Below are 24,107 nucleotides of genomic sequence, written 5' to 3'. Positions count from 1 at the left end.
ATTATCCTTGTGAAATAAAAGATATTTACAATTCACTATCTACACATTTTTCGCCAAAAATGATATTCTTAAAAATATTCTTATTATGAAATATAATTTCTGACCATTCAAAAAACATGAAAAGTCTCTTGCAATGAAACATGGAATTTATTCTTTACTAAATGAAATCTTTTCACATATATGTAAATAATGTGTTTCAATATTTCTTTAGACTTTGCCTTAGATTATTTTTTTCATATCATTGTGATTAGTTCGAAAATAATATTTTCTTCTTGATCTAATTATATAAAACTCTTTCTGATAAAGTTTTATCTGTAAAAATGTTTGATTTATGATATATTTATATTCATATGTATGGCTTTAATTTCTAAGTCGCGGACACATTTCGGACAGTAGTACATAGGGATCTCCTGCGCCTCGTCTATGTTTACCGCAGCATGGAACTGAAAAACAAGGTTAGTTTTCTAAAGTTTACAAGTGAAACCTAAATGATAAGTGTGACCGTCTATGGCACTGTTCTGCCAATGGAATGGCTAAACTTGTATGATTTTAGCAGTAGCTGAATGGAGATTTATATTGACCTCTGAATTCTGGTTACGATATTCTCTCACAAACTAGAATAAACTTCCCTTCTGTAACTTATTTAGATCTGAGTTGTGTTATTATGTTAAGGTAATACTTACATGAATTTAAGGGATAAGTGCTATTGTGGCGTTAAGGCTAAAGGACAGTTGCCCCGCTTGACATTGTGTAAAGGGAGCAGTCGAGGCCAATGTTCATCTTAGACTTGGCTAACTACTAACCCTCAACCATAGATCAAGATAGGTTGGGGTGAACATTGACCTCGTTTTCTCGTTTCATACAATGTCCTTGTGGTGACTGCCCTATGCGGCACCTGTAACACTGTGGTCTATAGGTAGCTGAATTGCTATCAACCTACAAACTCCAAAGGTGAAAGTATATTTCAGAGGTGGCCTTTCAGCTAATAATTCATGTTCACGAAAGTAATGTCAAAAGATTTTGTACGGTTACTAGAATCACTTTTTCTTTTTGAAGTAGGTACTAGTTCCAACTCATCTCCTCCATTTAATTATATTTGGATTATGACATACTGTTTCGTAATAGTATTATAGTGTATGGTGAATAATATAAGCAATTAAGCAAGATTGGGAGCAAATTTTGCTGTCCCCTTAGTCAGTTCTGGGGAGGGCTTTGAAGTTAAGAGAAAATGTGAGGTCAAGGAAAACTAGGTAAAAGTTAGTGAATTATGTCTAGAATCAACAGCACCTGTAAAACACTTCACCTGATTTTGCCTCAACAGCTGTTATTTACCTTACCATGTCATTTGAAAAACACGTGTTATGACCTCAGAAGTTTCTTGGATTTGTGTGTATTTAGTAGACGCTAAAAGGGATTTCATCACTAAGTGTGCTACCAGTGCATATCCTGAACTATGTGGCCTGTGAGAGCAAAGAGATTAACATTCACATAATTTGACTATGATACTGAAGTATGGGCAGCAAGGTAAGTTACACGAGATATTCATAGGTTCTTTCAATTTATGTATACAGATGGATGTCATTGACAAGAGCGGATATTTTCTAATATTATTGACTTTGATATTGAACTATGAGGTTAAGCTGGCTTGTAAGTAAAGTTAGGCGCAGTCTCATTGACTCAATTTTGATTCCTATTCGTGGTTCACCAAATTTTACTTTTCTTTTACCTCATATTTTTTAGAGATTAGGCTGTCCCACCATGAACATAGTTATCACAAAATATACGGGAATGCTCTTAATCATGTTTTGATACTTTTATTGTATTCTCTAAGGACTATAGTTGTACTGCAGATCAATACCAGTCAGTTTCTATAGCTTGTGTTGATACAAGGCTGAACCAGTACTTCATCAAACAATTTATTACACTTAATAAAATACATTTTTTCAGATTGATTGGAGTACTTTTTTCTGTACCCAAAGTAGATTTGAATAGGTTAAGGTTAGAATTTCCTTTCTATATCCATATTAGGTAAGTTAAGAATTTTCTTCTGTAGCCTAAGTAGATAAGATTAGAAGTTTCTTTCTATATCCTAAATAGTTTAGGTTAGAATTTCCTTCCTATAGCCTTGTATGATATACAGAAATTGAGCATTTCCTGTTTGGATACACATTTGTATTTTTATTCTTTTAAATGAAATACCTCATTGATAGTATTTTCCTGAAATGAATTGATTATACATACCATTGTACATTAATCAGACCAAAATAAGCAAAAAACCAAATTAGTTTATGTTTTCTTTGTTAGGCATATTGGTACCACGTTAAACTAGTGGTTGGTTATGTTACTTATATAAATTATGTGAAATGAAGTGAAACCTAACCTAATCTTAGCTATTTATTTATTTATTTTATTTTGCTTTGTCACTGTCTCCCGCGTTTGCGAGGTAGCGCAAGGAAACAGACGAAAGAAATGGCCCAACCCACCCCCATACACATGTATATACACACACGTCCACACACGCAAATATACATACCTATACATCTCAATGTACACATATATATACACACACAGACACATACATATATACCCCTGCACACAATTCACACTGTCTGCCTTTATTCATTCCCATCGCCACCTCAGTATATTCTAAATCACAACAACAGATAAGGTAAGTGTATACTTTAAGGATACATTTTTATTAACAAACATGCACTGTCAGTGTTGTGAAATGAATTGTCCTTCAGTAGAATAAGTTCTCAAATGCTCATTTGAATTGGAGGTTTATTATTAAGTTATGTGATGCTTAAAGAGTTACATCTTGATGTTAGTGTTCCACCTGCTGAAATTATTTTAAAGGAAGTTAGGCTTAGTTTCTTTTCTGGGTTGGTATTATCTCTCTTTTCATACTGTATGCATAAGAAGATATTAAAGAGAAACACATTATCAACTCACAAACCAATCCTAACCTGATGTTGGCGAACATTCTGTTATGAGTGCCATAGTTGGATTGGAGTTTGGTAACTATGATAATCTGAGACCACCACAGAATTAACCAATGGAAGAGGAAGAAAAATATATCAATGGACTTCTGATAATTAATAAGAATTATTTAGAAGAGTGAAAGCAAAATAAAATAACATGAATTAATCCTCAAATATTTAATGATTAAAGGGAGGTCTATGAAGGTCAGGAAGAGTATGGGGAAAAGTAAGTGAAACATTTGTATGATATACATGACAAATTTCAGGAGTTTATGCATGTAAGGGACTTTGGGCTGGCTGAGTACCCAAACTTTTATCATAGCACCACGTACGAGAATTATAAAGGAGGCCAGACCTCTATGCTAATAATCAGAATTGCCTTCAGGTATATGAGTGAACTGCTCATAGGATTTTACTACATACTGTAGAGAAATTATATATGTAGCAAAGACTGAGATACAGAGCACAGATGAATAAAGGGAATTTATTAAGAATATAGTTGTGAGAAAAATATATGGTCTTTATAAGAGCAGAAGGATGAAAACCTGTTAAGATTTTATAGCTACATATGATATTTGATATAAAGAAAATAGGTGAGAAAAGATCTCTCTACAGGGAAAGCTTTATTATCTGACATTTGTTGGACTTGGGCAGTTGTGAAAATGATGTAATGGTAGTTACAAAAGCATTCCCCTCAGATGATTTATTCAGAAAGAGTTTGATACCAGTACTAGGTTAATGTTCTTAAACACTCTGTTTCTCTAACTCTGTAATAACATCAGTATGAAGCAATAGAAATGGATGTAAAAACCTACATAAATTATTTTTTAACCTAAAACTGATGTACCTTCAGTTCTTCTCAGGTTGAATGATTCATACAGTATCATATCTGCCAGCTCCAAATTGGAATTTTATAAAGTCTTTTACTTAGCAACTTTTTTCTGTTCTAATTCAGCAAAAACTTCCAACAAGCATAGAAAGCTAGTCATGACATGCCAAATGAAATCGTATTGACATCACTTATGCAGTCATATTGAAGATTGTCAGAAATTTTGGATGATAGGTTTTCCATTTAGTTAACTGCAGGATGATGAAGCTTTTACTGTGTTATGGTAGGATTAAAACTTTGAGAGGAAGAGATGAGGCATAGGAAAAGATGGACTAATTTAAAGTGAAAGATTTAAAGGGTTAGGGTATAAGAAGTGCCATGCTTTTTCTCTTTTTTTTTTTTTTTGCTAACGGGAAATTTTTTGTGTGAAAATGTAGATGTGAATATTTACATGTCTTACCATATGAATCAGTTTCGGTTTCTTCAGTCAGTATATTATACTTACCTCCTCCTGTAGGAGACCCCTTTATATTATGTCCACCTCCTCCTGTAGGAGACCCCTTTATATTATGTCCCCATGGTTGATTAATTTTTTTATGGACGGGGTGGTTAGGGAGATAAATGCAAGTGTTTTGGAGAGAGGGGCAAGTATGCAGTCTGTTGGGATGAGAGGAACTAGGAAGTGAGTCAGTTGTTTGCTGATGATACAGCACAGGTGGCTGATTCGAGTGAGAAACTGCAAAAATTGGTGACTAGATTTGGAAAAGTGTGTGAAAGGAGAAAGTTGAGAGTAAATCTGAATAAGAACAAGGTTATTAGGTTCAACAGGGTTGAGGGACAAGTTAATTGGGATGCGAGTTTGAACAGAGAAAAGTTGGAGGAAGTGAAGTGTTTTAGATATCTGGGAGTGGACTTAGCAGTGAGTGGAACCATGGAAGTGGAAGTGAGTCACAGGGTGAGGGAGAGGGTGAAGGTTATGGGAGCGATGAAGAATGTGTGGAAGGAGAGCAAAAATGGGTATGTTTGAAGGAATAGTAGTTCCAACAATGTTATATGGTTGCAAGGCATGGGCTATAGGGTTGTATGGAGTAGGTTGGATGTGTTGGAAATGAAATGTTTGAGGTCAATGTGTGGTGTGAGGTGGTTTGATCGAGTAAGTAATAAAAGGGTAAGAGAGATCTGTGGAAATTTAAAGAGTGTGGTTGAGAGATCAGAAGAGAGCGTATTGAAATGGTTTGGACATATGGAAAGAATGAGTTAGGAAAGGTTGACAAAGAGGATATATGTGTCATCGGTGGAGGGAACAAGGAGAAGTAGGAGACAAAATTGGAGGTGGAAGTGATGGAGTGAAAAAGATTTTGACCGATTAGGGCCTGAACATACAGGAGGGTGCGAGGCATGCAAGGAATAGAGTGAATTGGAGCGATGTATGACGGGATCGACGTGCTGTCAGTGGACTGAACCAGGGCATGTAAAACGTGTGGGTTAAACCATGGAAAGGTCTCTGCAGCCTGGTTGTGGATAGGAAGCTTTGGTTCAGTGCTACACATGGCAGCTAGAGACTGGGTGTGGACAAACCAGGCCTTATTTTGTCTGTTTTCCTGGAGCTACCTCGGTGAAACATGGGGTAGCGATGCTGTTTTCTGTTAGGTTGGGTAGCACTTGCAGTGGATGAAGGCAAGCAAGTATGAATATGTTCATGTGTATAAATGTATATGTATGTATATGTTGATATGTATATGTATATATACATATCAACATACATATATACATACAGTGAATGTAGGTTTGCGGCAGGGGTGTGTGTGTCTCCATGGTTGTTTAATTTGTTTATGGATGGGGTTGTTAGGGAGGTGAATGCAAGAGTTTTGGAAAGAGGGGCAAGTATGAAGTCTGTTGTGGATGAGAGAGCTTGGGAAGTGAGTCAGTTGTTGTTCGCTGATGATACAGCGCTGGTGGCTGATTCATGTGAGAAACTGCAGAAGCTGGTGACTGAGTTTGGTAAAGTGTGTGAAAGAAGAAAGTTAAGAGTAAATGTGAATAAGAGCAAGGTTATTAGGTACAGTAGGGTTGAGGGTCAAGTCAATTGGGAGGTAAGTTTGAATGGAGAAAAACTGGAGGAAGTAAAGTGTTTTAGATATCTGGGAGTGGATCTGGCAGCGGATGGAACCATGGAAGCGGAAGTGGATCATAGGGTGGGGGAGGGGGCGAAAATCCTGGGAGCCTTGAAGAATGTGTGGAAGTCGAGAACATTATCTCGGAAAGCAAAAATGGGTATGTTTGAAGGAATAGTGGTTCCAACAATTTTGTATGGTTGCGAGGCGTGGGCTATGGATAGAGTTGTGCGCAGGAGGGTGGATGTGCTGGAAATGAGATGTTTGAGGACAATATGTGGTGTGAGATGGTTTGATTGAGTAAGTAATAATAGGGTAAGAGAGATATGTGGTAACAAAAAGAGTGTGGTTGAGAGAGCAGAAGAGGGTGTTTTGAAATGGTTTGGTCACATGGAGAGAACGAGTGAGGAAAGATTGACCAAGAGGATATATGTGTCACCACTACTTGTTATCACCTCCCCATTAGCCCCCTTCACTGAAGTTCCCATTTGCTCCCTTGTCTTACGCACTTTATTTACCTCCTTCCAAAACATCTTTTTATTCTCCCTGAAATTTAATGATACTCTCTCACCCCAACTCTCATTTGCTTTCTTTTTCACCTCTTGCACCTTTCTCTTGACCTCCTGCCTCTTTCTTTTATACCTCTCCCACTCATTTGCATTTTTTTCCCTGCAAAAATCGTTCAAATGCCTCTCTCTTCTCTTTCACTAATAATCTTACTTCTTCATCCCACCACTCACTACCTTTTCTAATCAACCCACCTCCCACGCTTCTCATGCCACAAGCATCTTTTGCGCAGGCCATCACTGCTTCCCTAAATACATCCCATTCCTCCCCCACTCCCCTTACCTCCTTTGTTCTCACCTTTTTCCATTCTGTACTCAGTCTCTCCTGGTACTTCCTCACACAAGTCTCCTTCCCAAGCTCACTTACTCTCGCCACTCTCTTCACCCCAACATTCTCTCTTCTTTTCTAAAAACCCCCACAAATCTTCACCTTTGCCTCCACAAGATAATGATCAGACATCCCTCCAGTTGCACCTCTCAGCACATTAACATCCAAAAGTCTCTCTTTCGTGCGTCTATCAATTAACACGTAATCCAATAACACTCTCTGGCCATCTCTCCTACTTACATACGTATACTTATATATATCTCGCTTTTTAAACCAGGTATTCCCAATCACCAGTCCTTTTTCAGCACATAAATCTACAAGCTCTTCACCATTTCCATTTACAACACTGAACACTCCATGTATACCAATTATTCCCTCAACTGCCACATTACTCACCTTTGCATTCAAATCACCCATCACTATAACCCGGTCTTGTGCATCAAAACCACTAACACACTCATTCAGCTGCTCCCAAAACACTTGCCTCTCATGATCTTTCTTCTCATGCCCAGGTGCATATGCACCAATAATCACCCATCTCTCTCCATCAACTTTCAGTTTTACCCATATCAATATAGAATTTATTTTCTTACACTCTTATCACATACTCCCACAACTCCTGATTCAGGAGTAGTGTTACTCCTTCCCTCGCTCTTGTCCTCTCACTAACCCCTGACTTTACTCCCAAGACATTCCCAAACCACTCTTCCCCTTTACCCTTGAGCTTCGTTTCACTCAGAGCCAAAACATCCAGGTTCCTTTCCTCAAACATACTACCTGTCTCTCCTTTTTTCTCATCTTGGTTACATCCACACACATTTAGACACCCCAATCTGAGCCTTCGAGGAGGATGAGCACTCCTCGCGTGACTCCTTCTTCTGTTTCCCCTTTTAGAAAGTTAAAATACAAGGAGGGGAGGGTTTCTGGCCCCCCGCTCCCGTCCCCTTTAGTCGCCTTCTACGACACATGAGGAATGCGTGGGAAGTATTCTTTCTCCCCTATCCCCATTATATGTATATAATGTAGTTTGCGGAATTAGTATGTGCATTAAACCTTTTTTTTTTTTCACAGATGAAGGAACAGAAGCAGAAGGAAAAGAAGAATATCAGGAAGGGACCTGGTATTATGAAAGACATGAACCAGATTCTGTCTGATCCTCGATTTGCACATGTGTCCAGTGATCTAAAACTTAGAAATGTGCCTAAGGAGGAGCGAAAAGTCAAACTGGATAGCCGATTTCATTCTGTTTTAACGGTGAGAATTCTGTCATATTATCTTTTCCATCGTTATTATACTTCTTTTATTATGGTTTCACTGTGCCATCTTCATTTATGTCATAAGTTTTCAGTGTCATGATCCAGCACAACATAGAGATCTGAAACTGATGTCATAAGTTTTCACAACTAGAAGGGTAAGAAAATTTGCTCCTATCATGAAACAACATTAAATTAGGGAACTGCACAAGCTTCCAGTCCCTGCATTTGCATAATTTACACCTTCAGAGCCACATAATCTCACTTTCACCCCAAACCCCCACACCTGCTGTACCACCATACCTTGCTTAAATTGTGGACTAATATGTTATTTCTAGTAGTTTTGATACTTTTGTTTATGTTTGTTTAATGTCTGAAAATGGCTTTTGCATGATACTTCAGTGTCATATGCACAGATATGCTTGTAAACCATTGCTTGCTCTGATGATATTTATGTACAAAATATTTTTGTTTGTGATATTTTGTAACTGTTGAAATCACTTATTATAACTGTTTTTGTTATTACCATCATTTGCTTAAATGTTGATATTCATTGTTTTGTATTAATGATTTGAATTATGAAAAAAAAGATGTTAAGAAATCTGAGTATGTGACGGGTATCTTACTGGGGTAACTTGAAGAAATATGCAGTAATTATGATTTGTAGAGAAAGTGGCTCTACCACATGGCTATAGATAGGGTTAAGGCATATGCAATAACAACAAATTGATAAGTCTTCCAGCAAAAGAAGACTGATTCAGTGATAGATAGAATCACTGATGGTCATGGTTTCTGTAGTATTCTTTTGAATAGATATACTTAATATTGATTATGGTTAGTATTAATTATGGTTCATTTATTAATTTTTCACACCAAAGTCAAAAATGTTTTTTAGCAGCGAACCTTTCATATCTTTTCTTTTCACTGTATAGATATTGTTCCACAGCTTTATTTTATATGCATATGAGCATCAGGTACAGATCACTATATGTATTTATGATTCACTCATACAGCATTATTAAAAACATTACCTGTGCCATAGACCTGTGCCATAGCTATTGTATTCATCATATTATTTTTTTTCTTTTTAATGCATATTTGGACCTAACGTTTCCAACTCAAAATATTAAATTTTCAAAAGGTCCTATGATTTGCATTTTGGAATGTTTTGCAAACTTATTATTATTAATTTAACTAGAATCTCATTAAAGTTTTATGAATATTACATGGGAACGAACAGGATGACAAGTTCTACGAGAAATCCATCATGGATCCACGGGGTAGGAAGGGGAACTACTCTACAAAGGAGGATCTCCTTAAATTCTATCATATGTCGTCTGATGATGACACTGATGATGAAGAGGATGGAACTGATGAGGTTGAAGATAGTGATGATAACGCACATGGTAAACCTAATGAAGTTGGAGAGGCTCTTGGTGTAGAAAACAACGTAGAAGTTCGTGGCATAGTTACAGCTGAACGTAATGAAAATAAAGGAACAATTGCTGCACAAAAAAAAGAAAGTGAAGTCTCTTTAGATAAAAAAAACAGAGAAGAAAGTGAAGTCTCTTTAGATAAAGACAACAGAGAAGAAAGTGAAGTCTCTTTAGATAAAGACAACAGAGAAGAAAGTGAAGTCTCTTTAGATAAAGACAGCAGAGATGAAAATGAAAACAGGCTTAGGAAAGGTAAGATATCAGTTCAGTATAGTGTTTTTTCTGATATTAGACTAGATATCTTCAGGTGGCCTTGGAAAATTACTGTAGGAAGAGTTCAGGGCTTTCCCTTTTTCCTAATAATGGTGTTTATTTGTGGTTGCATATACATTTGCAGCTCCTTTCTTTTGGTTATCTTCTCCTCCCAGTTTTCTGATTTACTCATTTCCTTATGATAAATACATTTCCGTAATTTTTGATAGCTCAGCTTCTCCTTTCCCTGTTAACTGTGGTGTTCCTAAGGATTCTATCCTGTTTTCCTAACCTTGTTCTCCACTTTATTTGTGGCCTGTCTTCCACAAATGACAACTCTGCATTTCTTTATTTCTTTCAAATCTGATCCACCTTATATTACTTGACCTGTTATGTCTTGCCTCACCTATTGCTGTAAGTTTATATATGATTTGAATTTCTTTTGTAAGGTAGAAATAAGCAAGTGAAGTTTAATGTTTCCTAACCTAATTTCTTTCTATTTCTCTTTCTATACTTTCTTCATCATTGATGGTTCTGTGGTTCCATCATGCATCACACTAAACATGACTTGGTATCTTTGAAACCCCTTACCACATGGATAGCTAAGTATGGCCCTAAAAAATATTAAGGTCTTGTGCAGTTACCAAGGAGCCTTCTGTAAATATATACTCCAGTTATGCCAAGGACTGATTTCTCCTGGTATGAAATACTGCTCTCATATTTAGGATGACATTATTTCCAAGTGCATTACAGTATTAATGTGAAAGAATCAAAAGCAGTCTAATTTATCAGTTCCTTTACTCTGACTTAAAATTTGACCCATTCTCCCTGTCCAAGTTGTTAATTCTTGTTAACATTACTTTAAATTCTTCGCCTGGGAACTGGGTGATTTAATGTTCAGTGTTTGACAGGTCTTCCCAGTACTTGACAAGTGACTGCATCTCATAATTACTGTGGGGTTCTTAGCAGCTCAGGTGTGGTATTTGTTCCTTTACCACTTCTGTTAAGCTTTGGAACTTTTCACCATCTCCTATCTTTCCAAACAAATGCAACCTGTTCCTTATTGAGAGATCAAGCTTTCCACTACATCAGAAACTTTAACTTTTTTTCTCCATTTGTTTTTTTTCATGGCCTAGCCTTAGTTCTGAAGCTCAGATGTAGAAAAATAAAGAAGATAATGAAAATATACAAAAGAAGTGGCAGATTATTATAACTATGATAAATGTAAGAGTAGCATACTAATTATGAAGTCATGCATTCATGTAATATGTGAAAATTGATACATAAAAAGAATTGCTTTTTTAAGGGGGAAGGGGGCTATTTACAGTCAAACTGATAGAGAACTTTAGAGTATATTGTGTTTTGTTTCTTTTGTCTTTCAGTTGTTAATAACAATGAAGTTTTGTTGTTATGGCCCTAATTAGAAGAAATCCTTTTAATTTTTGGAATTTGAAAATTTCTTTATCTTTTATGTATAATCTAATTAGTGTTTAAGATTGTAGACCCATTTTTGATTCTATGATTATCAAACAGAGAAAATGAAAGAGAGGGAAGCAAAGGAGAAGTTAGAAATACCAGAAGAGGTAAATGAACAACTTCACGATATGACACAGGATTATGCAAGAGGTGAAATGCTGTTCTCAGATGACTCCTCTGATGATGACTCTACAACAACAGAAGAAGAAGATATTAGAGAATTTGAATGGGGAGAACTTGACCAAGATGCCATCTGGAATGATGGTGAGCATGAGGTGGAGGTGAGCAAGAATACACTACAAATGTCAAAGAATTTGTCCAAAATGTACTTGGAATAGTGTATAGGACAGAAAAATTACTTTGTTCTCTTTCCCAATGTTATAGGATTACACCATCTCTGGTTAGAAGGGCCAGCTAGTCTTTGTTACTTGACAAAGTGACTTACTAGGCAACTAAAAGGGGTGAGAGCATGGGGCTGAAAATTCTCCCCTCTTGTTTTACTTTTCTAAAAGAAGGAACAGGGAAGGGGGCCAACTGAGGATTTTCTCCTGTAAGGCTCGGGCATCTGTCCTTAACACTACCTCATTAATGTGAGAAATGGTGAATGTGTGTGAAAAAAATATTTTCTTTCTTTCATACTATTCGCCATTTCCCGTATTAGCTAGGTAGCACTAAGAACAGAGGACTGGGCCTTTGAGGGAATATCCTCACCTGGCCCCCTTCTCTGTTCCTTCTTTTGGAAAATTTAAAAAAAAAAATGAGAGGGGAGCATTTCCAGTGCCCCGCTCCCTCCCCTTTTAGTCGCCTTCTACGACACACAAGGAATACATGGGAAGTATTCTTTCTCCCCTGTCCTTAGGGATAATGAAAAAAATATATATGTTTATATTTATTAATGTTATCCCGGGGGATAGGGTAGAAAGAATACTTCCCACGTATTCCCTGCATGTCATGGAAGGTGACTAAAAAGGGAGGGGGTTGGGGGCTGGAAATCTTCCCCTCTTGTTTTTAATTTTCCAAAAGAAGGAACAGAGATAGGGGTCAAGTGAGGATATTCCCTCTAAGGCTCAGTCCTCTGTTCTTAACACTACCTCACTAACACAGGAAGTGGTGGATATGGATGAAAAAAAATTATTTATGTATTCATTTGTTTACCCATTTTTTGTCATATTTGTTGCAATTTAGGACATAGTGTGTGAAGATGAGAAATGAAAATGTTTCCTTGTTTAAGTAAAGGTATATTGTGAGAAATACTTAGAAAAGCAAATGGATTTGTATGTAGCATTTATGGATCTGGAGAAGGCATATGATAGAGTTGATAGAGATGCTCTGTGGAAGGTATTAAGAATATATGGTGTGGGAGGCAAGTTGTTAGAAGCAGTGAAAAGTTTTTATCGAGGATGTAAGGCATGTGTACGTGTAGGAAGAGAGGAAAGTGATTGGTTCTCAGTGAATGTAGGTTTGCGGCAGGGGTGTGTGATGTCTCCATGGTTGTTTAATTTGTTTATGGATGGGGTTGTTAGGGAGGTGAATGCAAGAGTTTTGGAAAGAGGGGCAAGTATGAAGTCTGTTGGGGATGAGAGAGCTTGGGAAGTGAGTCAGTTGTTGTTCGCTGATGATACAGTGCTGGTGGCTGATTCATGTGAGAAACTGCAGAAGCTGGTGACTGAGTTTGGTAAAGTGTGTGGAAGAAGAAAGTTAAGAGTAAATGTGAATAAGAGCAAGGTTATTAGGTACAGTAGGGTTGAGGGTCAAGTCAATTGGGAGGTGAGTTTGAATGGAGAAAAACTGGAGGAAGTGAAGTGTTTTAGATATCTGGGAGTGGATCTGGCAGCGGATGGAACCATGGAAACGGAAGTGGATCATAGGGTGGGGGAGGGGGCGAAAATCCTGGGAGCCTTGAAGAATGTGTGGAAGTCGAGAACATTATCTCGGAAAGCAAAAATGGGTATGTTTGAAGGAATAGTGGTTCCAACAATGTTGTATGGTTGCGAGGCGTGGGCTATGGATAGAGTTGTGCACAGGAGGATGGATGTGCTGGAAATGAGATGTTTGAGGACAATGTGTGGTGTGAGGTGGTTTGATCGAGTAAGTAACGTAAGGGTAAGAGAGATGTGTGGAAATAAAAAGAGAGTGGTTGAGAGAGCAGAAGAGGGTGTTTTGAAATGGTTTGGGCACATGGAGAGAATGAGTGAGGAAAGATTGACCAAGAGGATATATGTGTCGGAGGTGGAGGGAACGAGGAGAAGAGGAAGACCAAATTGGAGGTGGAAAGATGGAGTGAAAAAGATTTTGTGTGATCGGGGCCTGAACATGCAGGAGGGTGAAAGGAGGGCAAGGAATAGAGTGAATTGGAGCGATGTGGTATACAGGGGTTGACGTGCTGTCAGTGGATTGAATCAAGGCATGTGAAGCGTCTGGGGTAAACCATGGAAAGCTGTGTAGGTATGTATATTTGCGTGTGTGGACGTGTGTATGTACATGTGTATGGGGGGGGGTTGGGCCATTTCTTTCGTCTGTTTCCTTGCGCTACCTCGCAAACGCGGGAGACAGCGACAAAGTATAAAGAAATAGAAAAAAAAATATTGGTCTTTAACCTGAAAGAGAAGTTTAGACTGAAATTTTTTTTTTTTTTTCTTGCTTTGTCGCTGTCTCCCGCGTTTGCGAGGTAGCGCAAGGAAACAGATGAAAGAAATGGCCCAACCCACACCCATACACATGTATATACATACGTCCACACACGCAAATATACATACCTACACAGCTTTCCATGGTTTACCCCAGACGCTTCACATGCCCTGATTCAATCCACTGACAGCACGTCAACCCCGGTATACCACATCGATCCAATTCACTCTATTCCTTGCTCTCCTTTCACCCTCCTGCATGTTCAGGCCCTGATCACACAAAATCTTTTTCACTCCATCTTTCCACCTCCAATTTGGTCTCCCACTTCTCCTCATTCCCTCCACCTCCGACACATATATCCTCTTGGTCAATCTTTCCTCACTCATTCTCTCCATGTGCCCAAACCATTTCAAAACACCCTCTTCTGCTCTCTCAACCACGCTCTTTTTATTTCCACACATCTCTCTTACCCTTACGTTACTTACTCGATCAAACCACCTCACACCACACATTGTCCTCAAACATCTCATTTCCAGCACATCCATCCTCCTGCGCACAACTCTATCCATAGCCCACGCCTCGCAACCATACAACATTGTTGGAACCACTATTCCTTCAAACATACCCATTTTTGCTTTCCGAGATAATGTTCTCGACTTCCACACATTCTTCAAGGCTCCCAGAATTTTCGCCCCTCCCCCACCCTATGATCCACTTCCGCTTCCATGGTTCCTTCCGCTGCCAGATCCACTCCCAGATATCTAAAACACTTTACTTCCTCCAGTTTTTCTCCATTCAAACTTACCTCCCAATTGACTTGACCCTCAACCCTACTGTACCTAATAACCTTGCTCTTATTCACATTTACTCTTAACTTTCTTCTTTCACACACTTTACCAAACTCAGTCACCAGACTGAAATATTGACTTTAAGTGGAGAAGCATAGACTGTAGTGAGGAAAAAATTAAAACTTTGTTTCCCTTTAGCAACAAGAGCTATGGAACTGCCTCTGTTGATGTAAATATTTTTATTTTCAGTAAGTTGCAAAAATTCAAGAGTTTGAATTTGCTAAAAAAACCTTGAGAGACTCATTTTATTTATAATAATCTCAGGCTTTCATGATATTGTATCTCCTGTAACTAAATTTTTCAGGAAACATCTCGTTTTGCTGTGTGCAACCTTGATTGGGATCGTATTAAAGCAGCAGATATTATGGTGCTATTTTCATCATTTTGCCGAAGAGGAGCCTGTATTAAGAAAGTGACTATATATCCCTCTGAATATGGAAAGCAACGTATGGCAGAAGAAAACATTAGTGGACCTCAGGAATTGAAATCAAAATCTAGTCATGAAGGAGATGATGATATTAACTTAATTGATCTAGATAAACTTGAACAAGGTAAGTGAACTTTATCAGGATTGTGGCTGTACATCTCATAATTAATCTTAATCCTTACAGATGATCAGAAGGTGAAACACCTCTTGTGTCTTACCCATACACTGTTTTAAACACAACACTCAAGTTGTAAATGTACCTAACATAATCCTTTGACTTTACGATCAACCTAGATGATCAGCTACTGGCAGTGTTACTGGACTCAGCTTGCTTGAGGTTACCTTTGGCATGGCTGTATCATTAGGAGTACAGTCTCATCAAAGAATTCAATCCACAGGTATTCATCATGCCCCTGCTACTGGAAGTAGCATAGCCTTCGAGTTGCAGTAGCTCCTGGAAAGAGGGCCTGGGTAAGACCAGGATCCTTCTTTGAAAGGGGTCATGGGATAATGATAAGTAAATATATAAATATGCCACTGGCTGCAAAGTTATGAAAATTTACTCTCATTCTCACCTAAACCTGCCATGGCAAGACAACACCTCTCTTTTTAACAGCTATTATTCAGCTGATCACATTCATCTTTTCTTCTCTAGAGTTCAGATCCAAGAGGTGCTGGATCAGGTAATGCTCATCAGTATTAAGATCATTCTAACGGTGAGTTCCCAGTGGGTCGGCAGATTATAATCATGTCATAAGGAGAGATGCTATATAATCCCCATTGTTCCTGAAATTGTAAACATCTATAGAAGTAATCATACACTGATTGCAGCTATGTGCATGTGTAAAAGTATTAATTGCGTTCAGCAGCACACAGAGTCCATTAACATTAGACTGATGTTATAACTTGATTTGTAACTATATGCCAGGTACCAGATGGCTAGCATAGTTGGAAATTTATGAGATATGCTACTCATAATAGGCAACTTAAATCTTGTTGCAGTTTTGGCTTTTAGTACATTGTATACTATAACTGCTTAGTTAAGTAAGTGTTAGAGCAGTTCATTAGCGATGAGAGAATGCACAAGCATACAGAATTAGTTTTATGGTCAACAGAACAGAGTATTGTATTTGTTCTGGTGTCATGCAAAATATTCTGCCATATTTTAGAATTACATCATAAGCCTTCTCACATTCAGAGAGGGTCCAAGACTTTTTTTCTTTTTAGGTTTTTCATACCATCATTAGAAGGTTTTCTCAATCTTATGACTGTAAGTTCAGCCAATACTTCAACTCACTTATATCAACCAAAGATGACTTACCGGTATGTAATGGAATGATAACATTTTTGTTAAGTTTTGCAAGTAAAGTAGAATTGCCACTTGTATAACAATTTGACCTGTAAATAGTAATGTATTTTAGATGGAAAGAAGCTTGGATACATTTAGGTAGTAGGACAACTATTATCCACATCTCATTGGATACAGCCATTTATTTATTTGATTAAGCATGTCTTTCAGGGCTTTTCATGTAAATAAAGGAAAAATGTTGGGAGGAAAGATTTCTGCTTGGTAACAAAGAATGGCCTCGTACACTTGCCATTCACCCACCTGGTGACAGTTGCTGGTGGATCTAGGTTTCGTTTGACTGATACCTTTTAATATGCAGTATTCAGGCCAAGAGTTGATCTTTTCAGGCAGAATGACTTTATCTTTTTTTTTTCTTCTTTTTTCATTGTGACTGAGTGGTTCATAAAAGAAATTAGAGCAGCTGGACCTCACTTTGTCAGGGTTCATTTCATTGAGCTGGTTAGGCCTGCAAGAAAGCTTGTGTCCTCCAAACATCCTTTCTACTCAAAATTTGTGTCTTTTAGTGTCTTCTTTTCGTGATTTGATTTTTTTTATTATACTTAACCACTGTCTCCTGCGTCAGCGAGGTAGCGCAAGGATACAGATGAGGAATGGCCCAACCCACCCACGTACACATGTATATACATAAACGCCCATACATGCACGTATACATACAAATACATTTCATCATATACATACATATACAGACATATACGTATATACAAATGCACATATTCATACTTGTTGCCTTCATCCATTCCCATCACCACCCAGCCACACATGAAATAGCATTCCCCCCCTCCTGTGAGGTAGTGCCAGGAAAAGAAAAAAGGCCACATTTGTTCACACTCAGTCTCTAGCTGTCATGTGTAATTCACCAAAACCACAGCTCCCTTACCTTATCCAGGCCCCACAGACTTTTTCATGGCTTACCCCAGATGCTTCACATGCCCAGATTCAATCCATTGACAGCACATCAACCCTGGTATACCACACCTTCCGATTCACTCTATTCCTTGCACGCCTTTCACCCTCCTTTATGTTCAGGCCCCGATCGCTCAAAATCTTTTTCACTCCATCCTTCCACCTCTAATTTGGTCTCCTGCTTCTCCTTGTTCCCTCCACCTCTGACACATATATCCTTTTTGTCAGTTTTTCCTCACTCATTCTCTCCATGTGTCCAGACCATTTCAACACACCCTCTTCTGTTCTCTCAACCACACTCTTTTTATTACCACACATCTCTCTTACCCTTTCATTACTTACTTGATCATTATTGATACAGTAAGAAATATAAGATGATGCCTTAGAAGAAAGTATTAGAAGAAAGTATATAATGATTATCTTTTGTTGTCAGGTGAGCTCGATGAAAATACTGGAGCTACTAAAGCACATTATGAGGCACTTCGACATTATCAGCGGAATCGTCTTCGCTATTACTATGCCGTGGTAGAATGTGACTCTGTTGACACAGCCAGAATCATTTATCAACAATGTGATCGACAATCATATGAAGGAGCTGGTTTTCTTCTCGACCTTAGGTATATTCCCTCAGATATGAGTTTCGATGAGGTTAGTATGATCTTTATTTTCTTGTTAATCGAAGAGCAAAGTATTGAGTATATATACTGTAATTTGGTCATTTTTTTCATTATTATATTTGATTGCTGTTTCCCACTTCAGGGAGGTAGCGCCAGGAAATAGACGAAGAATAGCCCATCCACTCACATTTATTATTTTATTTATTATATTTAACTGCCGTCTCCCGCATTTTTACATGGTGTTGTGAGACCTAAAGATGAGTAGTTGATGTTTACTTAGAGGAGAGGCTGTAAACTGCAGTTTTCCATGATTATCGATGCTGCTATGTCTGCGAGTTTTCTACATATAATGAATGTTTTAGTTATTAAGGGGAATGATGGATGGGACAGGCAAGCTGTGAAAAACTTTATTTTTATTTGTGGTGTTGTTGAACCCCAAGACATTGCCATGCACCAAACTGGTAAGCAAATTACTTCTAAATTTATGCATTGATTCTTACAACAAAAGGTATATAGTCTTAGATGAAGGATGAACAAAGTTGAGGATTCATAATACATAATGGTCTCTCAAATACAAAATCTTTTAATAGCTCAAAGTATCCTGCATACATAACCGGACAGATAATTTCATACTTTTCTCAAATGAAGCATTATCAAATCTAAAAGTACCCCTAGATGCCTGACTTACAAAACTGGATCTCACCTCCACTATGGATTCATGTTTAGCTCCTTGACGTTGCTTGACACATAGCTGATTCACTAAAGTGCAGTTTTGTAAGTGAATGAGATAGAGTGATTTTCAACAATTAGCCGAGATTATGGTGCACTTTTTTAAGTCTGATTGTAGGGGTTAGCTATTCTTTCTGCATTTTATGGAAATTTTTTTCACTTTGTTCATTTGTTCTTGATTCTACCATTCTTGGACAGAAGAGATAAGTAAATATAGAAAAAAATAACACTTGTTTATGACTATTGTGTATGTTTTTTGCAAATGTTGCTATTTCCCAATTCTTTATTTACTTTGCAGACTCCATATGATATATGCGAGACAGTACAGAAGTCTTACGAGGTAAAGGCTTTCATAACAACAGCTCTACGTGACTCTCGTCCTGTCTTAACCTGGGATGAGACTGATCCAGAACGCAAGAGAATTCTTTCAACAGCAATGAATAAAGCATTGAAAGGAGAAGCATTAGATGATGATTATCTTAAGGTACAGTACACTGTCTGGAATTTTACTGCTGTTAAAATTGATTTTAACTGTCTAACGATATCACTGACACCTGTTCTCTTTGGAAATTCCTTTGAGGGGGTGGCCACAGCAAAAGAGCCTCCATAGCCGGTGAATTCAGGTGTTGTTTCTTGGCCTTTAGTGCCTTACCCTTGACAGGCCACTGGCAGAGGACAACTCTCGTGCATTGGAGGTTCCTACATAGTATTCTCATGAACTACTTTTACCTAATGTTCTCACCAAATGTTCCAACCTGCTACTTTTGCACAATGCTCATAACTAATGTTCCTACCTACTTCAACCTCATGTTTCTAGCTAATGCTCCTGTCTAATGTTCCTATCTACTACGTCTATTTATCCTACCATTTTGATAAAAGGAAGGGCTAGTGCAATAGTATTAACTGCAGAAATATCTAGTTAGGAAGAATGAGTTGTGTGAGTTAAGTATGTGACAAGGAAAGATTGTATTTTTGTGGACAGAATGCTAGCAGTCCACTTCTGCCCTCCCATTACCATATTCTTCATTGTGTTATTTCCTGCAATGAAAGTTGGGCAATCACTTCCTAAAGCTTTGAAAACAATTGTTGTGCTCTGTTTTTTCACATCCAGATGTTAAAATCAGCCAGCTATGTGTTTGAAATATTTCCCATAGAATTCTTCATTTTTTGATATACATCAAAAGAATTAAGTGAATGCCAGCTATGGCTCTTAAAAGAGGAAGAATGTATGTGCTATATCAGTATATGAAAAATTATACTCAATTTGTGGTCCTCTCATTACTCATTAAAACACATCTACATGTTTTTTGTTTATCTGTTGTACTATACTTATTTTCGTAGATGCATCTTCTTGTACTTTGCCTGTAATTTTGTTTTTTATACTTTTATCATGTTAATTCATGTCATATTAAGCAATTGAATCTTTTCTCATCAGTATTGGGTACTTTACATTTACCTTTACCACTACAGACACTTTTTTTTGTTCTATTCATCTGTCTACTGATCTATCCCACTTAAGCATCACAAACTTATCCGGAATCCTAATACATGCTCTTTTGTTACTTTATTATTTTATGGTCACCACAGCACATACCAATCCTTCAATGCTTTAATGATCAACACCATTTATAAGTGCTTTCTTTCTACTGACATTTACAGTTACTGTATGTCTGAAGCATCTTGTCAACTGTTATTGTAGTCCGTTTCCTAGTTTTCTATAGATAATAGTTTCTGCTATTTCAGGACTTAGTTGCATCATCTAGTGAAGATGATAGGTCTTCAGAAGATGATGAGAACATCAATGACAATGAAGACATCAAGTCTTCTCAGATTGCAAAGTTCCGGGCATTGATTAATGAAATAGACGAGAAAGAAAAGAAGAAAAAGGAAAGGGACATTGACTTGGAAGAAATCTTTCACTTGGAAGAAGGTGATACCATAGATGAACCAAAACCAAAAGACAAAGAAGGTACAAAAGAGACAGCACAACTCAATCCTTTTGAAAAATATTTGGAGAAGAGAAAGGCCAAGAGAAAAGAAAAAGAAAAGATGAAGAAAAAGGAGCTAAATACAGAAAATGGTACTAAGCAACAACATGAACTAGGTAGTGCTATATCAGATGACGAACTTCCAGAAGATATTGATGGTTTGTACAATGACCCTTTCTTTGCTGAGGAAGTGAAGAAAATGAACAAAGCCAAGAGCAATCAAAGGGAAGGGAAAATGAAGAAAGATTCACCTGAAGATGAAGGAGCTGAGGGTAACTTACAGGTGAATATGAAGTATTTTCAGTCATTGGATTTCTATCCATTATCTCTAGCTCAATTCCCTTTTAGATCAGGTGGATCATTTACATGGGACTCTCATTTCACTCATTCATGTCCAGTATGTAAGTGATTAAGGCTTTCATGCATATTTAAGGGCTTCTGAATTTTTAACTTGGTACACTAAAACGATTTACCAAGTGACACAAACATCCCAGTTATGCTGTCATCCCTCACACAGAACTTACCAGCAGAGCACAGTAAAAAATCATTCCTTTTCCAATCTCATCTGAACCACCACCAGCTCTAACAGAATATAATGTGTTTTCATATACTATTGACCATACTAACTGATTTTCTTCTAGTCTATCATCTGCCATGCATTTTGCATGGACATACTATCTTAAAAGGCATTCATTTATGTCGTTTATGATATCCTATTTTCATGCATTCATGGTATTTTTTACTACATCATTCCAATCATAATCTGGTGTACCCAGTTTTCTCTGCGCCTAAACAATGTATATTTACAAATATTTGTAAATTCTCATACCTTTTGATTCTTATATTTCACTTATCCTTTCAATTATATGTCCCTCTAAGTTGCTCACTGCTGTGAGATTCCAAAGCATGTATCTTTGTATATTGAATTATTTTACCTCTTTTCAGGAAAACCTTGAACTGATGCTTATGAATGAGGATGATGAAGACAAAAAGCACTTCAGTATGAGGGAAATTATTGAGGAAAACAAGGAGAAGGGGAAAAGAAGGAAAAACAAGAAACAAAAGAAGAATCAAGTGCAGAAGCAGCAGCAACCCACTGCAGATGATTTTCGGGTTTGTTATATGCAAATTGTCAGGTTCCTTGGTGAATGTTAGGAACAAATGTACTTTTTGCCTTTTTTTTTCTACCATTTACCCTGCAGATGATGTGATTTCACTGTTTATCTGATGAACTGCTGTGTCCGGGCCTTACCAGATTCAACCTGTCTGTGGTTAGGCCAAGAGTGAATTGTCACCTTCATTGAGGTTGTATCCTCATAGTGCAATCCTGGTGAAGAATTTCTCTTTCCAGAGGAGTTCGTTCCATCCTTATTACCGATTGTATTGCATCCCTTAAGTTGCAGGAAACCCATATGAAAGGGCTTGGGGATTATATAATAATACTATTATTGATAACTGTTGTGTCCATAATAGCATTAGGTATCAGTGCCAAAAGTACACAACCCTGCTGCTTTCCCCTATTCATTTCAGAATAATGATTCAGATCAGAATATTTTGGTGGATAAACTCCACATCTGTTATAAAAGCCTGAGTATGATATTCATGAGTTTTTTATGCAATCCATGGGACAGAACCTTTTAAAAAAAATATCTTCACACGTTCATTACAATCAGCTTGTTGCTCTTTCAGGTTGATATCACTGACCCAAGATTTTTCAAACTACTTACCTCTGGAGAGTACAACATTGACCCTTCCCATCCTCAATTCAAACGTACAAAAGCTATGGATCATCTAATTCATTCTGTGCAGATGAAGAGGATAGCTGAATCTTTTGAGGATATTGTAAGTATCTGAGTTGAAAGTTGAGACAAGAATTTGGTGTGTCTTCTAAGTAGTTGGAGTTTGTCTGTATTACTAGGAAAAAAAATAGATATTTGTAACAGCTAGGGTTACCTTAAAACTTTCTCAGTAGTAAGGTCCAGTCCTAAGTTATTCATACATGGGAAGAGGGAAAGGCATAAGATGTTAAATTTTTACCAAGGTAGGAATGTTGAGGATCCTCAAAGATAATATGATTAAGACAGTGCTATACTTTTGATGATAGTGGTAAGGAGTATTCCAGTTTCTGCCCTGTATATATCTTTTGATTCTATTTTTGTACACTGTGTACAATGTACAACTATTTTCTTGTAAGATATGGTATTTTTTGTTTTTAACTATCCATGAATTATTTGAACTTGTAATAAAGTTTTGCATGAATTTTAAGGTTTTGTCTTAAGATCATAATCAACCCTTTTATCAATGTTATTTCACAGCCTGATGCCAAGAGACAGAACAAGAGTGTAGAAAAGAGCAAGGACCACGAGTTGTCACTGCTAGTTAAAAGAGTGAAGAAAAAAGCAATTAAACCTAAGAAGCATTAATGGTGGATTATTTGTACAATCCTTATGGTGTAACCAACTGACTGAAGAACACAATAAAAGAAAGATAGGAAAATTGATTTGAATTATTTATAATTAATCATAAAGTAATGAAGTTGTCAGACATGGCAATGATAAACAAATTACTTTAGATACCCTGTAGAATAGATTACATTATGTAGTTTTTTCATGTGAAATATATAATACAATTAAACAATGGACATCGCTTTCTTATTCCCTCACTTTTGTTTAATAAGATTTTTAAAGGAAACTTCTAGAAAATATTATTGAGGTAAGATTTGTAAGCTGTCCATCTGTACACTTTTAGAATAGGAATTGTGCAAGAAAAAGTGGTAGGAAGTTAAAAGAAATGTACTGGGGCTAAGAAAGACAGCAAATGTGAGATGGTGTGAGAAAATATTAGAATAAATGTTGTCATTGGATTGAATCAGGGCATGTGAAGCGTCTGGAGTAAACCATGGAAAATTCTGTGGGGCCTGGACGTGGAAAGGGAGCTGTGGTTTCGGGCATTATTACATGACAGCTAGAGACTGAGTGTGAACGAATGGGGCCTTTGTTGTCCTTTCCTAGCGCTACCTCGCACACATGAGGGGGGAGGGGGATGTTATTCCATGTGTGGCGAGGTGGCGATGGGAATAAATAAAGGCAGACAGTATGAATTATGTACATGTGTATATATGTATATGTCTGTGTGTGTATATATATGTGTACATTGAGATGTATAGGTATGTATATTTGCGTGTGTGGACGTGTATGTATATACATGTGTATGTGGGTGGGTTGGGCCATTTCTTTCGTCTGTTTCCTTGTGCTACCTTGCAAACGCGGGAGACAGCGACAAAGCAAAATATATAAATGAATAAATAAAATGTTGTCCCTAACTTGTCACTAGAGTTCATGGAAAGGTCTATGGAGCTTGGAT

The 24,107-nt window shown here is 37.4% G+C and overlaps 1 protein-coding gene across 1 annotated transcript; it reads left to right on the top strand.

Moving 5' to 3' along the window:
* The first annotated feature begins 316 nt into the window (after positions 1-316).
* Positions 317-23,383, top strand: LOC139759767 (ESF1 homolog). Its single transcript, XM_071682212.1, has 11 exons — positions 317-455; positions 7,890-8,072; positions 9,312-9,759; positions 11,293-11,516; positions 15,016-15,262; positions 17,844-18,058; positions 19,055-19,240; positions 20,500-21,027; positions 21,690-21,857; positions 22,434-22,586; positions 23,060-23,383. The coding sequence occupies exons 1-11, from the start codon at positions 438-440 to the stop codon at positions 23,165-23,167; spliced, it is 2,478 nt and encodes an 825-aa protein (XP_071538313.1). The 5' UTR covers positions 317-437; the 3' UTR covers positions 23,168-23,383.
* Positions 23,384-24,107: the final 724 nt, after the last annotated feature.

This window comes from Panulirus ornatus, chromosome 34 (assembly GCF_036320965.1).
Source record: "Panulirus ornatus isolate Po-2019 chromosome 34, ASM3632096v1, whole genome shotgun sequence".
Taxonomy (NCBI): domain Eukaryota; kingdom Metazoa; phylum Arthropoda; class Malacostraca; order Decapoda; family Palinuridae; genus Panulirus; species Panulirus ornatus.
The sequence above is the reverse complement of the archived record's forward strand: the minus strand, read 5'-3'. Positions and strand labels throughout refer to the sequence as shown.